Genomic DNA, 16,226 nt, shown 5'->3' with positions numbered 1-16,226 from the left:
TAAAAAAATGTCATCTGTAGAAGCCGTAATACTGTAAAAAGTACAATCATTCAAACGATTGGATGGCCTACCTGCCTGTCAGCCTCCCATCGGGGCACAAACTTATCTCGTGCCCTCATTGGTCATGTGCGCGTTCGTGTGTGTTGGAGGCGGGCTCTGTAAGGAAGTGGCAGATTTTCTCCGGTTGTGTATTTTCAAATTCTAGCGATCTCGAGCCGGTTTCTCAAATGTACCTACCCCACCTTTAACTATATATTTATTTGTTGTTCCTTCCTTTTCTTTTCCCTTCACTATATCTGTAAAGCGTCTTTGAGCACCTGTACCTGCGCTAATAAATTAAATATATTATTATTATTCAAATAGGGTTATATAATTGAGCCGATGCTTTTGTCCAAAAAGACTCACGTACACGTCAATACCGTAGACTTATTGGAGTGATTCAGGGCGAAGTATCTTTCCCCAGAAGACGTTGACATGGTGACTGCACTTTGATCCAGTTGGAAGAAAACATTAATAATCTGCAACTCTTTTGATGATTTATTATTCGTAAAAGTGCAGTTTTTTTGCAGAACACTTTTAAGTATTTTGCCCAAGGACACTTTGTCAGGATGGAATCATTGACCCTTTGATTGGTAGACACTAAGGCTGCACAATTAAGAATAGATAACTCATTTGATTGATCATTTTGTAATCGAAACTCATTACCATTGGAAGATATATGAAATAATTACGGTCTGATTTTTAAGAGGATCTGTAACAAACAGATCTATTAGGTCTGTAGAACAGGATGTTGTGGTCGGGTTATCGGCTCCATGGTATTTCATTCAGAATTGTATTTTAACAATATATTTAGCCCTTGACAAATACTGTGTTTCCTGCTAATTGAATATTGCAATATTCCAATTTAGAAAGAAAAAGATGAAGTGTGTGGACCTAATGGACGTCTAGTTACTCCTTGAGTCAGTTGCAACAATTAGTTAAATAATCGAAAAGTTCATCGATAGAATTGGCAACGAATTTGATAAATGATTATTGTTTGAGTACTTTTTGATGCAAAAATGGAACGAAGAAAGAGCTGTTTTCAGCGTCTTAAATATGGACATTTCCTTTTTATTGATATGTTATCATATTTAGCGAAATGTCTTTAGGTTTGAGACTGACAGAAAAAGACATTTATCACTTTGGACAGAAGAACTATTTTTGACAGGTTTTTTTTATTTATAGACCAAAGGATATATCAGTTATTCAAAAACGAAACTGTCAGTACAATATTTCAATAAATGAAAATTAATCAGTAAAGCAAAAGTGCAAAAGTCAGCTTTTTAATTTTTTGTTGGGGCAGGCTAAAATGGCCACCTACCTCAGCAGGAGGAGTACAGTTGCGGAGTCATTGGATACCGATGCAGTTTTGATTTTCAAGCGGATGGTAAAAGCGAGACTGAAAACGGACGACAGTTACTTTTGCTTAACCAACAATGTGGGAGAATGTGGTGCCTTAGAAATACTTTATGTTCTGTGGAGAATGATGATCTTATTTTCAGTCGTTTTCTGAACTGTCAATGTGTCTGCTTGGTTATTTGCTTTGTGAATAAAAGTGGTTTGAAAAAATAAATAAAAAAATCTCTCTCTCTCAACTTCAAACAGAAATGGCACAGATTTCTCAGGTGGCCGATTGTGCGCTCCAAACAAAATGAATCATCTGAAATGAAAGCACACGGGGGCTTGCTTTTGCAGAAAATAATACAATACTAACATTTCAATTTCTTCCTTCGGGTTCCCTTGCACACCAGCTGGTTTTCTGCAAAGTACAAAAAGACCCAGACGGATGGCAAATGTTCAGGATGAATACTAACGGAGCCTGTGACGGGGGTGAACCCTTAAATGACCTGACTGAGGACAGAAACACTCTATTGTCACATTCTGACTCATTTCATCTACATTTCAAGGAAGAAGTCGTCACATTTTTCACTTCTCTGGAATAATACTCATTCCACAGAATAGAAGTAGTCCTGCATTTGAAATTATACTGAAGTAACTTCACAAAAGTATTTGCATCCAAATTAAATTAAAGGTGGGGTATGTAATTCACTGCTCTTAACATCCCGATAGCAATGAATACATTAAATGCTTTGACAATAAATACATAAAACATGTCATCAGTGGAAGCCGTGGCGCTGTAAAAAGCACGACCAATCCTCTGAGCCGGCCCGGCTAAAGTAACTGGATGGCCTACCTGCCTGTCAGCCTTCCATCTGTGCACAAACTTATCTCGTGCCCTCATTGGTCATGTGTGTGTTGGAGGAGGGGCTCTGTGAGGAAGTCTGAAGGAAGGGGCAGATTTGTTTCGGCTGCGTACTTTAAAATTCTAGCGCACTCGAGCTGGGGGGTGTACTACGAAGCAGGATTTTCGCTTAGCCGGCCTAATTCAGGGAAAACTCTGGTTTCCCGTCCTACGAAGCTGGTTCTCTTTTTAGCAGGCTAGATCTCCATGGTAACTTATGCTTATGCTAACCTGGTCCCGACCAGGGGGGTATACTGCGAAGCAGGATTTTCGCTTAGCCGGCTAAATTCAGGGAAAACTCCGGCTTTCCGGTCATCCGAAGCTGGTTCTCTTTTTAGCAGGCTAGATCTCCATGGTAACTGATGCTAAGCAGCTAACCTGGTCGGGACCAGGTTAGGTTGCAGGCTAAGAGCTCAACTCAGTGAAAGCACCGCCTGCTGACCAATCAGAGCTCAGTGTGCGGAGTTTAAAGCGATCAAGTCATATTACAGGAGAAAGGAAATACAGAAAAACTGCCGTTGCAGGAAAGACGGCCGGCAAAAATCACCGACTGTGTGAACGTGAACATGAATAGAATATCACCTCCATCTTCAGAGCAATCTGACTATTATAACGTTAGCGTTAAGAAAGCTTACTTAAATATCAGCCACAACATAAGTAACCAGATCAGAGTACATTAAGTACAGTCCGCGGCATATCACTTCATAATGTATCATATCTCTCCTGATCTGAGTCAGCTGAGCCGTATCTGGCCGTGCAACACTCACTGTGTCACATACTGTATGCAGAAGTATTATTTTAAGCAACACATTAAGTTGACGAAACACTCGAGACAAATGTAATTGAAGTCAGATCGTGTTTTAGACGGGCAGTGATATCATAAACCTGTTAATGTACGCATTCAAACACGTGTTCTGTTCCCAGCTGTGTTCACCTTGCAGGTGCAGCTCTGAGGCTTTGATCCTGGATCAAGTGTTTGAGTCATGGATGTTTAAAGTTTAACTTCTTCATTTTTGACTAATATTATAGTTGACTTTTCATTCAGGAAGTATGACGCTGCGCTGTCAGTACGCTTCTCCATGTTTGTGATTGGTCGAATGCTCCAGATACCACCCCTTTCATGTGAACGTGCACCTAACTAGATAGGACACGGCTGGCTTGAGCGATCCACTTGATGACCCGCGTCGTAGTACAGTTCAGCGAGAGCGCGTATGTTTTGGATTAGGCCAACCGGCTAACTCAAACATATCCAGGTTAGGTTGAACCAGCTTCGTAGTATAGGCCCCTGGTTTCTCCATTCTTACCTACCCCACCTTTAAGGAACCAAAAGTACAAGTATTTTTAAAATATGCAATTTCAGAATCATTCATATATTATATTAGTGTATTTTAATTATTGATGCATTATTGTGAGAAACTTTAATTAAAAAAAAGTATTTGAAAGAATATCAAAGTATTAAAGGTAATAGTACTCATAATGCAGAATGGCTCATTTCTGATATTTACTGGATTAATTCTTCCAGCATTAATGTGTTAGTCACTTTTTGCTGCTTATGGTAAAGAAGGAACTCTTCAACATCTTGGTAGCTTCATCTCGAATAATAAATCATCATTTATTAGTTGCATTAAAAACAAGCCAAGGACTTTTATATTTACTTTCAAAATGACATTAGTAAATAAAAGTGCCTGCAAGTTGTACTAAAGTAGTGTGAGGAAATGTACTTAGTTACTTCCCACCAATGTTTGCTGGATGGTTTAATCTAATATAATACACAATGTTAAGTTGATTTTATTTTTGCATTATTCATCGGAATATGTAAAGCAAGTTTAGTTCAAAAATAAATGAAGTGAAGTCAAAAGTAGCCTACGACATTTCCCTTTGAGAGGTAACCGTAGAAGAAGAACTAGAAGGTAGAAAAATACAAGATATATATATATATATATATATATATATATATATATATATATATATAATACCTAGTACTACCTGAGACGTGTACTAATACGAGGGGGCAGTGACAATAATGTAAAGTCATACGAGAGCTCCTTTTCAGAAATGCAAAAAGTCGCCGCAACATGATAGTTCCTCATCAGAGACCAACATGGTTCAAAGTTACGTTAGTGGACAAAAGGCTCTTTAAACTCACTGACAGGAAATTACAACAGACTTTAGCCACAATACCTAACAACAACAACAACAACAACAACAATGGAGCACAGCTGTTCTGCATTAATTCATTAACGCTTCTGAAACACAGCACAACAAACTCTTTATTTCGTAAACACAAGCTCGCAGCTAGCCTCCGTATGGCTGATAACTGGTAATTACAAATACACTATGCTACACACAAGTTGTAGAGTGATTTATGTGTGCTCTGTCAGATCATTTACATACAGACCACAACTTGATTAAGACTCAGAGAGAGCATTAGTAGCTCATTAGCTTGTTAGTTAGCTACCCGGTTGCTAAAGAAGCTACCTTCAGTTAGTCCGCTGAAAGTTCGATGTTGAGCTCTCAGAAAGATATCCTCACTGTCCGCCATGTTGAAGAAAAGTCCCAATAAACTTATTTGTGACTTATCAGGGAACTTCCGAGGAGATTTGTCGGGTTTTTTCCAGCTGTCTGTGCCGCTCTGTTGTGATTATGAATCTATCGGGGATCGACTACAATGCCTGTTCCATCCTGAGTGTGTGTGGCTTTCCCCCGTGTGGCTGCACACTGTACTCAAATCTGGTACTTTGGTAACATTAGAAATATTACAGTGTAAAAAATACTCGGTTACAAGTTAAAGTACTGCATTTAAAATCTTACTTATGTAAAAGTACAAAAGCATTCTCATCAAAATGTACTTAAACTCATAATCACCACATATAATATGAAATAACTGGATTATTGTATTGATGCATTAAAGTGTCACAGCTATTAAAGGTGGAGCTACTTTTAATAACTTTATGTACTGCTGCTGGATATATAAACCTGTAATTATACATCAAACATTTATTTATTAGTTTATTTAGATTTGGTTTGAGCTAATAATCTGAATCTGTAAACTAATAAGTAACTACTTTTGTCAAATAAATGCAGTGGAGTAAAAAGTACAATATTGGCTTTCGAAATGTAGTGAAGTAGAAGTATAAAGTAGCATAACATGAAATACTACCCCAAAATAGTACTTACAATACTTGTGTAATACTTGACTATAAAACCAGGTACAGCCTACAACGATATAGATACGTTCATTTTCTTATGCTACTGCTTTTGTCTAATTCTCTTCAGGTTGTGGATGTAATTACATGACATTAAACACCTGTAGTCCAGAAAATGTGCACTTCTTGATAAAAACTGACCCCCAGCCCGAAAAAGTTGACAAAAAGGAGGCACCATGGACAGAAGTATTAATACAATTCAACCTGATCCCCCTTTTTATCTGAAGAAACTACTCATCTGTAGCTTTACTGTTAAATAAAATGTTAGAATGAAAGTTAAAAGTCCACCTTTAATGACTCCAGTGGGCTCAAAAACCATCAGACGTGCTTTAGAGGTTTGCTTTTTAAAGGTCCCACGTCATGGCCATTTCTACTGATCATAGTTCCATTGTTGAGGTCTACTAGAATAGATTTATATTGTGCAATTTTCCAAACTCACATTGGTTTCTCATACAGCATCTCTGTGTATTCACTCTCTGTCCGACACGGCTTGTTGGAGCTCCTGCCCCCCCCCTGTGAGCCCAGTGGCCGTCTGCGAGAGACACAGCGAAACCCAGCCCGAACACACACACACACAGCCTGGCTGGGAGTTTGTGTGTGTGCTTTCACACACCGACTCACAGCCTCAGGAAGAAAAAGAGAAATCCCCAACGAGGCGTTCTGGGGCAGCAGACAGGTCTTCTCTGTGTTAGAGTTGTACTCGCTACAGGGTGCACTTTGAGGGTTGTGACTGCAGACCGTTTACATGCAGACAAAGCTTTAACACACAAGGGGACGGGTGATAACCGGAAAAGCATGACATGGGACCTTTACATTAAAAACCGGCCACTTCACGTTTGCCAACAAATATGTCTATTCTATCCATCTGAAACTAAAGCACCTCTTTTCAGGATCTCTTCGATCACAATGCACCTGTTGGACCAAACGAGACAACGAAGAAAGCAACTGCACTTGAAAAATGTGAGATAAAATAAACTATTGCAATGACTCTGACTTTTATTTTTATTCAGTAAGGGACATTTTCCAATCAGACAGAATTCTCTCTGTTTACGCTTTATGTCCATGAGGATTCAAGTCTTCTGTGTGTTTCGGTTGTGATACATTTAAACCAAGGAGCGGATTCTCATGAGCTCCACTTCGTAAGAACCCTTTCTGTTTCTTGGAAGGTCCCCAGGGATCCTGTGGGCATTGCTTCCTGCTGGGCCACTTCTTTGTTCAGGGGCTATTTTTCCAAATGTATATCCCCTGCTTAAGCTGCTATGCCAGACACTGCCTATTGTGGAGCATTGTTGTTATTTAAGGATTTCCAAAACAATGGCGACCTACGACAGAGAATGAATAGGAGGGGGGCTCCCACGCCTTTTCCTCGACGACAAAAAACCGGACAGTGATGCGCGTATTCCGGGGCTTTTATTGTAATATTTCACAAAAAAGAAAATGCTCTCTCTCTCTTCCTCATCCCTCGCAGTCTCACTCCCTCCCCATGCGTCCTCCTCCTCCTCTCCTTTTGCGCACCAGGCTCTCCCACCCTCGCCTCTTCTCTTCTCTCACTGCGCTCTCAGCGTCGGTGCAGCTTGTGTCTCTGCCTACTCCTGTGCGTAAGAGCGCACCGATGGATATGTAAAGTGATGCACTCCTGAACAATCCGAGCCTGCGAGTGCGTTTCTGAGACAGACGGAGAGATAAATACATTCCCGCGGAGGTTGTTTTTCATTGTGCGCGTGTCTCTTGGATGCATAGAGATGTTGATCGGCGCGGATGACGGTGCGTCGCTATTTGGATGTGTGTTTCTGGACTTCTTTCTAGCGTATCATGACCGCGCGCCCCTTTTCCTCTCTCCAAGTCTTTTCGTCTGAAGTTGAACGGAGGAGAGGGCACCATGAGAGGGAAATACTTTCTCCTCGGCTTCTTGTTGCTCAAACTTATGGCTCTGGTGTGCAAGGCGGACGGGGAGCCCGGACTGCTCGGAGGATTCGTCATGATCGCCACCTCCAACGGCTCCAGGGAGGAGGAGAGCGTGTCCGAGGAGACGCCGCACACGGAGGACAGGTGCCGGGGTTACTACGACGTGATGGGCCAGTGGGACCCGCCGTTTGTCTGCAAAACGGGCAACTACCTGTTCTGCTGCGGCACCTGTGGCTTCCGCTTCTGCTGCTCCTACAAACACTCGCGGCTGGACCAGAGCACCTGTAAGAACTACGACACTCCGATGTGGATGAAGACCGGACAGACTCCCTACAAAAAGATCAACAAGCTGATCGACACCACCAAAGACAAGACGAACTTAATCGTGTACATCATATGTGGAGTAGTGGCCATCATGGCTCTCGTGGGGATTTTCACCAAGCTGGGGCTGGAAAAGGCGCACAGGCCTCAGAGAGAGAACATGTCCAGGTGAGTCTCCCCCTCTCTCATCCCTTCCCTTTTCTCTCACCCTCTCCTCAGTGCGCTTGTTTACAAAAGGACTCGCGGTAGTAGCCTACGCACGCACTGATGTGAAGCGCTCTGTTCTTCATCTGTGCGCAACACAAGTATATTTATTTATATGGAATCAATGGTCCTGCTTGTGGTGCTTTAGGCATGTTATCTTTCACAGGCTCTGGTTTCTTGGCAACCAGAGCAACTGTTCTCTATGGGAGACAAAGTGCTGCATGCTCTGTCCACTCCATCCATCCTTTGTGGTGTATGGCACTACATTACGTGCAGCTACTCTCCCCTTCAGGCGGGGGCGGGTGCATTTCACTAGAATAAGGCACTCCGGTGTGTATACTGAAGGAGACACAATGCGTCCACACACCTATAGTGGAATCTAGGCAGCAGAAACAGCTCACTTTCATCAGGTAATCATGTATTTCCAATTGGCTGCATCTTACAGATTCAATACAATGGGTTGGTTGTGACTCGAATCGGAGTCTAATCAAAGGCTTGGTGGTTCGATACCCGTCCAGATGAAGTATCCGTAAGCAAGATACTTAACCACCAACATCGCTCCCGTAGGCAAATTGTATCAATCAAATGTTATTCAAAGCCTGATATCACACATGACAAGTCTCAAGTGACTTTACAGTGAGTACAGCGTCTGTCCTTCGACCCTGGGACCTAGACTCACACATAACACCTTTAACCAACGGGGGAATGGAAGAAAGGCTAGGGAGAGCAACATGTCTATGAGGTCATATTTATGATTGGCTGCATCTAACAAGTCCATTGACTCATAGTCACATTTGATCAATCAAACATTATTTGAAAACCCATATCACACGTTATACACATCTCAGGCTTTACAGCGTGTGCAGCATCTGCCATCAAGTCTACACTACCAAAGAACCCCCAGCTAACATGGACGCAGTGAAGAAACCTCTGAGAAAGCGACATGTCTGTAATATTGAAGTGTTCAGTGTTCGCTAAACAGGGATGGGACGGTTACTTTCAGAATGTCATTTAATCTCAGTATCAAAATATCAAAGTAACGCAACTTTCCATTACGTCAATATCAAATGCAATGCAAATCAATAAAAGAGAAAATAAATACCAACAAGATGTCTTAAAATGATATCATGTAAGACAGCAGGACAATGTGATTGATACCCTGGTGCTTGTAATCCGTTACTCCCCACGCCTCATGGCGCTCCACGACGCGAGGAAACGATTCTGTGCAGCAGTTTCAATTAGGGATGTTATTTACAGCGTCTCATGTCCCCCCCCCCCCCCCTCTCTCTGCAGGGCCGTGGCCAGTGTGCTGCAGGGCGGGTGTCCAGGTGAGCCGTATCGCGGGGAGGAGGCCCTCGGGATGCATTCACAGCACTTTGTTTCCAGGGCCACAAACCTCCGTGAGTGTTTTCAATGTTTCGGACAGCTCATGACAGCATACAGAGGTGTGGGTGGGGGGTGTGTGTGTGTGTGTGTGTGTGTGTGTGTGTGTGTGTGTGTGTGTGTGTGTGTGTGTGTGTGTGTGTGTGTGTGTGTGTGTGTGTGTGTGTGTGTGTGTGTGTGTGTGTGTGTGTGTGTGTGTGTGTGTGTGTGTGTGTGTGTGTGTCAGCAGAAAAAAGCTGCTTGGATGTGTTCAGGTTGGCCCTGATGAAGTCATCTGAAGTGATGTAAGGATGCGAGAGCGGCTCACTCGTCCCATCTGGGCTCTTTTATAAAAACCACGTTCATATCTGCCTGAGAAAATCCTCAAATACACACACACACACACACACACACACACACACACACACACACACACACACACACACACACACACACACACACACACACACACACACACGCACACACGGATATGTGCCTGCTTTTCAAAACCAGCCGTTATTCACTGTTTTATTTTGGATCATGCCCACATGATATAATGAGACTTTGTGTGTGTGTGTGTGTGTATGTGTGTGTGTGTGTGTGTGTGTGTGTGTGTGTGTGTGTGTGTGTGTGTGTGTGTGTGTGTGTGTGTGTGTGTGTGTGTGTGTGTGTGTGTGTGTGTGTGTGTGTGTGTGTGTGTGTGTGTGTGTGAGGAAGTAAGTGGTGGTGATGTGTGTGTGGGGGGATCGAGAGGGGGGTGCTGGGAGTTGGGAGGGTGGTGGTGTTGGTGGAACCGAGCGTATGAATGCCATCTATTTTCTGCCGCGTCCCGTGGGCTGCTACTGTACCAAGCTTCTTTGTCTTCTCGCACTGAAGATCAAACAGATGAATCCACACACAAGCACACACTCATTCCAATATGTGCAGACCCGAGCATACAGAACACACACAGACACACACAGTCACACACAGTCACACACAGCGTTCGGATCCCCTTAAAGTTGCATCATATTTCTTTGTGCCAAGACAAAAAGCAGATCTTCGACGAATCTGTCCGAGACGTACAGGGACTGCACTCGCACTGGGCTCATTAGAGGACCGTGTCTCTATCAAGCGATACACAAACAGGATGTATCTAACTGCAGCCGAAATCTGTTGAAATCGCATGTTAGAAATACCGCATCTTGCCGTTTTGTCCGCGCTTCACCCAAACGTAAATCAATCTGAACCCGTCTCTAAAGGTGTTTGAAAGTCGTAGTTTCTGGGAAAGTTAAAAGATGGCAATTGGATGACATTTTGGGACAACGCATAAGGAATTGTGTTGGTATTGGGTCCGTTGTGATAGCTAAAGAAGTTCTGCCTTGTAGGTGCTTGAGGGCGGTCGCACTGAATGCTTGTTCTGCTGGACATGTGTCGGGATGACAAATAACAGACATGCTTCTCGGACGATATCAGACAAGCCCTGGTGTGCGGTTACGGTGCGTGGAAGGATACTTGGCTTGAGAGCAGAGCACACTCTTTGGGTCGTGAAAACAACATTCAAAAGTTCTCACTCGTATGCCATCTGTGGGAGGCGTGTGGTGCAGTGGGTAGTGCGTTGGTGTTGGGGATCAGGGGGGCACAGGTTCAAACCCCACCGCAGTCGGCAGCAACACTCCTGTGGGGATTGCCCACGGTATTCATATTAGGGACGGGTGGCGCAGTGGTCTATGCGTTCGATCATCAGATCAAGGGGTCGTTGGGGAACTCCAGTTCGAAACCCGCTCCCGCCCCACTGCGTTAGGCCGTTGTGTCCTTGGGCAAGACACTTCACCTGAATTTTCTCCTGTGGGTATTGTCCACAGTAGATGACCATTACATGTATGATATGTATGTGTAATGTGTATTTGTAAAGCGCTTTGAGAGTCATTGAGAAAGCGCTATAATAAATATAAGGATTATTATTATTATAGTATTCAGTTGGATAAAAGCATCTAACAAGTGACTTCATGTAATGTAAACTATCCTCTATCTATGGTTCAAGACTCAAGGCTTTCATTGTCATGTTGTACACATGACAATGAAAGCCACAGTGTAGTCATGACAATGAAAATATCAGGTCACAGGCTCCTCTAACAGCGCAACACAGATGGAAGTAAATAGAATAGAAATAGTGAGTAGTTGGAATATTGATATAAGTTGCAAACAGATGAATGTTATGGATGGTCTTTCAAAACGTGTTTAACAGTCTTATGGCCTGTGGGGTGAAACTGTCCCTGAGTCCGGTGGCTGGGATCAAACCGTTTTCCTGGGAATTGGGGGCTCTATTGAATGCGAACACAGACTGCCAGACAGGAAGTGTTCGTGTTAGGAAGTGTTCGGGTGGTGGATAACTACTTCTGTGCGCAAGAACGAGATAAACATGTCACCCTACAACAGCATGCCCTGGCTATGACGAGGTGACGTAACCCTACTCAGCATGAAGCACTGCGCCCACTGCCACCATCAGGACGAGAGCACGGCTCGTGGAGAAGGGGAAGGAAAGGTTGCATTCATTAAAATGATTTGGTTCCAGAGAGAAAAAAAGTGCAACCATGACAAGAGATGAATAACACTCTCCGTAGGTGTTAGGGTCCTCGAGTTTCCCTCCTCGCTGTGGGAGAGATGAGATAGCGTGGTGGCCTTTCACCCGAGGACACTGCTGTGAAATAGCGATTATTATTTGCTATGTGGAACCTGCTCCACCGGACCTTTTAATCCCGGGGGTTGTGGGTAATCATGTGAAAAGTTATTAACCTCTGCGATCTGCGATACGGGGGGTCCTCCTCGAGAGCCACCTGACCGGTTTGAGGGCCCTTTCGCCGGTCCAACGGACACGATTCATCACGGGGAGGGGAGGGGAATTAGATATGGATTGGCTGGATGTGGACATGTGAGTGCTTAAGCGAAGATATATAGACTGTAAAGGGCGAGAGGATTTTTCATCAAGACGCCAATGATAGTGTAAAGAGAGAGGAGACTGTAAAGTAGAGTGCTTTGGCTGATCGATGTGGCCACATGTTTTTACACTGAAACAAGTAACTTCATATCTTGATAAGGATATACCGCGTGTCGAATATGCTTTGGTTTCTGGTGTTTTAATAGATGAATAGTCCACATGAAATAACTACGGCGGCCGACAGGTGCAAACGTGCTACAGCGGCCCAAAACATTTCGATAAGGACGAACGCTCTGCAGTTTTTCAAAACACATGCGAATGAAGAAACAGCTTCTTCACCGACTTCAGGAAACAAGCGCATCATTTACTGAAAGCGCTGCGTAAACAAAACGCTGCAAGATACGGGGACGCTAAAGAGTGACGCACACAGCTGGGACCGGAGCACTTGTTGACATTCGGGGTTTAACTGTTGTAAATAACCCATGGTAACGCTTATGTTTGTATACTTCTGTGCGAAGAACTAAAAAGTTGTATCTCAAGTAAAAGCAGCAGCAAAATGAACATTATAGTTTCGAGTGAAGTTATAAATACTTCCAACGACACACTCACTATGTTAAGATGCATGAGAGCGGAGCAGTATATCGATTGTGTGATATTGCATGTGTGTTGTCCTGGTTTCGTTTTTTGGACGGACTAGTTTTCTTTTTAACTGATTCATAATTGCGTTAACACACGTAGCCATTTTATCCCCATCACTGATGATAATCAAACATTTTATGCGGATAATATTTTGTAAATCCTCGTCAACAATACGACTTTGTTGCAATATCGATATCGAGGTATTTGATCAAACTTTTAAAAAATGATTTCTCCGTATGGTCCCACCCTGCAGGCACAACAATAAGTTGATTTTGATCCAATTTCGATACATTTGAATGCCTGTGTTCTCGTTATTATCAATTTAGAGATTGTAAGTATGTATTACGGTACCTCTGTAGAGCGCAGGACTTTGCTAGAAAATCTATTTGTACTATTAACTGCATATTGATTATAGCTTATGGTCAGATTGCCCAGATTGTCATGGCTACTTATATTAGGGCGCCTGTCTGTCACAAAATACTATTATTAAAAAGGCATCACTGATGACCACAGCTGCTTCATCGTGTATAGGTTTCCCCCTGCAAGCATTCTCAAAACGAGGAACAGAAAGCAAACAAACCCCCTGTTCCCTTTACTCTGCTGAGTCGGGCTCATTTGTAATCATTAACCCATGTTCCAGGGAGAAAGTATCAATTAGTGATACAGGAGCCCGAGGCATGTGTGTGTTATGTTGTGGGACCCTGTGAATATCCACGAGGGGCCCCTGCAACCGACTGCATATAAAGAAAAGAGGCTTTGTGAAGCCGAGATCCCCAGGTGGGCCCGTTGTCTGGCCGACTTTCATGTCATCTCCAAACCCAGAGACTTCGTTTGAATCGTTAAAAAAGGCTGAGAAATCCCGCGTCTCTTCGCCGCTGGCTTCAAGGAGCTGGAGAGAGAAAGAAGGGGAGGGATGGAGGGAGGGGGGGGGGGGCAGTGGAAGGAGAAGGAACAATGAAATGTGAGGAGATTTTATACCATTTTTTCACGGTACAAGCACGCACATAAAAGGATTTTTAAGCGCGGGAAAAATACAGAAAAAATAATCCCAAGAATGAAGTTTGACTTTCTTGGTGTGTCTCGCCAGAAATAAGGGTTAGCAGAAAGCAGCTTGGAGGCAAGTCACAATGTTAATACCAAAGTAGCGGGTAGTTGGATCAGTGTAAATACTAAAAAGGGACGATTTGGATGGTTTTCTGTTTCTGTCGTAGAACTTCAAATGACTGGTTCTGTCAGTGGAGTCTGGTGGCTTTGCAAAGAACGCATAACATTTCATTTTCCTATCTCACGGTGCTGATTAGTTTCTTTGTTTCTGAAGAGTTTGAATGAAGTGTTTTTGCAATAGTAGGCAAGTGAAAGGACTGGTTTTGTCAATAGAGGCTGGTGGCTTTGAGGAGACATGTCTTACAATGAATGTTCACATATAACCAGAGATGGCGGTTGTTGAAACAAGGACGTTTTTGGTAAGTGTTTTTTGTTTATGTTGAGTTAGAAGGAAGTCTGTTTCAAACAAAGAAAGGAAATTCTTTCTGTCAATGGAGTCTAGTTTTTACCTTTTATCCATGTATTTTTTCTTTTAATGTTTATTTTAAAAGCTTTTCTTTTTAATGACTGATTTTAAATGCCGTTTTCTTAATGTCTTTCATTTTTTGTAAAGTACTTTGAATTGCCTTGTGTTGAAAAGTGCTATATAGATAAACTTGCCTTGCCTTGCCTTGCCTTGCCTTGCCTTGCCTTGACTAGCCTAGCCTAGCCTAGCCTAGCCTTGCCTAGCCTTGCCTTGCCTTGCCTAGCGGAGTCCTTGAGGAGAGCATATTCATGTTTACTATGTAACTGAGTTCATTATTATAATAATTGTCCGGATTCCAGCTGTATTTATCATCTACTCACCTTGATCGGCGTCACATGGCATCACACGACCAAATCGTGTTTCGTTATCTGCCGATCTTTACAGTAGCCGATAAATATCCTCGAACAATGCAGTCATTTGTCGTGGGAAAATTGCAGACCGTTGCACCGATAAGACAAAAGCCAGATGTTAGAGGGTGTTGTTATCCCTCTGGAACGATGCTTTAGTGGCAACACCAAGACTGATAGCAGCCATTTCTGAAGCTCTGAAGGACGAGTATCTGTCATATGTTCTCGTCGACCTTCGCTCACGTTTTCGGCACCAAAATCTTTTCATTGTAATGACAAGCAGCAGCAGCTAATCTCTTTTTCCCTACGCTCACTGTGTAATCTAATAAAGTGCTGAAATTTAATTGGAAAACAGTATTTATCCTCGCGAATTATAACACGCCAATTCCTCCACACCAGTGTTACACTTCTTAGCTCTGTGATTTGTCATTTCGGGTATCAAATTAAGAGCTCTAGGTGGGCAGCACTATTAGTTTTATTAAGACAAAACACACACACACACACACACACACACACACACACACACACACACACACACACACACACACACACACACACACACACACACACACACACACACACACACACACACACACACACACTCACCATGCTCCATATTCGCAAACTCAATTCACAATTTGCAGGCTTAATTACCCACCAGCAGTTATAATCTTTCCTTAAACATTGTGAGATGGGAAGGATGAAAATGTAATAGGTAATTGCTTCTGAGATTGCAGAGGCACGAGGAAAGGCGCCGTCTGCAGAAAATCCTCCTGCTCCGCTTTGTGACTGTGTGTGAAATGTGTGCGAAGGTGTGTGTGAGCGCCTGTCAAAAGGAGCTGTGCATATCCTTCGTTAAAAGTAGGTGACTGTGTGACCTTGTCTTCCCAGCTGTCATCCGAGCCTTCAGTGTGTCACATCTGATTGCAGAGTGTCAGAGCGGGAAAGAGAAGCTGCAGCGAGTGAACCCACAGCTTGCTGCGGCCGCGCACGGCTGTATATAAAACAAGAGAATCACAGCGCGGGAGGTAGTTATCTGGGAGGCGTCACTCTGGCAACAGCTCCGTTTGAAGCTCAGCGTCGGTCCTCGTGTTCAAACGGGGAAGAAAGCAGGTGAAGTCGAACCTCCGTCTCAGAGTTTGTCTCTCAGACTCAGAAAAGCTTCCGCAATATCTACTGCGGGTTCCTTTTCATCCATGCCAGTGAGGAAAGTGTTTGTGAAAACTGCCATTTACAAAAAAAACGGCTTATCTCCAACAGTTCACCTGGGATTTACAAACATACAGGCATAGTTTGACATTTAGGGAAATACGTTATTCACTCTCTTGGTGTGAGCTACCTGAGGAAATGATACCGCTTTCATATGTGAATGTTGAATATGAAGCTACAGCAAGCAAACGGTTTGCTTAGTTCAGTAACATGACGGAAAGCAGGGGCTTCTACACTGAACACAAATATAAACGCTACACTTTTG

General features: G+C 43.2%; 2 protein-coding genes across 2 annotated transcripts in view; one reads left to right on the top strand and one right to left on the bottom strand.

Annotated features, from left to right (window-relative positions):
- The window catches only part of cpped1 (calcineurin-like phosphoesterase domain containing 1), a 62,299-nt gene extending 57,352 nt beyond the window's left edge, over positions 1–4,947 (bottom strand). The window contains exon 1 of the mRNA XM_034107703.2: positions 4,760–4,947. Coding sequence (XP_033963594.1) covers positions 4,760–4,823 — 64 coding nt within the window. The 5' untranslated portion in view covers positions 4,824–4,947. The remainder of the gene's footprint in view (positions 1–4,759) is intronic.
- A 2,103-nt stretch (positions 4,948–7,050) lies between these two features.
- The window catches only part of shisa9a (shisa family member 9a), a 68,453-nt gene continuing 59,277 nt past the window's right edge, over positions 7,051–16,226 (top strand). The window contains exons 1-2 of the mRNA XM_034106946.2: positions 7,051–7,881; positions 9,211–9,317. Of these exons, the coding sequence (XP_033962837.1) occupies positions 7,367–7,881; positions 9,211–9,317 (622 nt within the window). The 5' untranslated portion in view covers positions 7,051–7,366. The remainder of the gene's footprint in view (positions 7,882–9,210; positions 9,318–16,226) is intronic.

This window comes from Pseudochaenichthys georgianus, chromosome 19 (assembly GCF_902827115.2).
Source record: "Pseudochaenichthys georgianus chromosome 19, fPseGeo1.2, whole genome shotgun sequence".
Taxonomy (NCBI): Eukaryota; Metazoa; Chordata; class Actinopteri; order Perciformes; family Channichthyidae; genus Pseudochaenichthys; species Pseudochaenichthys georgianus.
The sequence above is the reverse complement of the archived record's forward strand: the minus strand, read 5'-3'. Positions and strand labels throughout refer to the sequence as shown.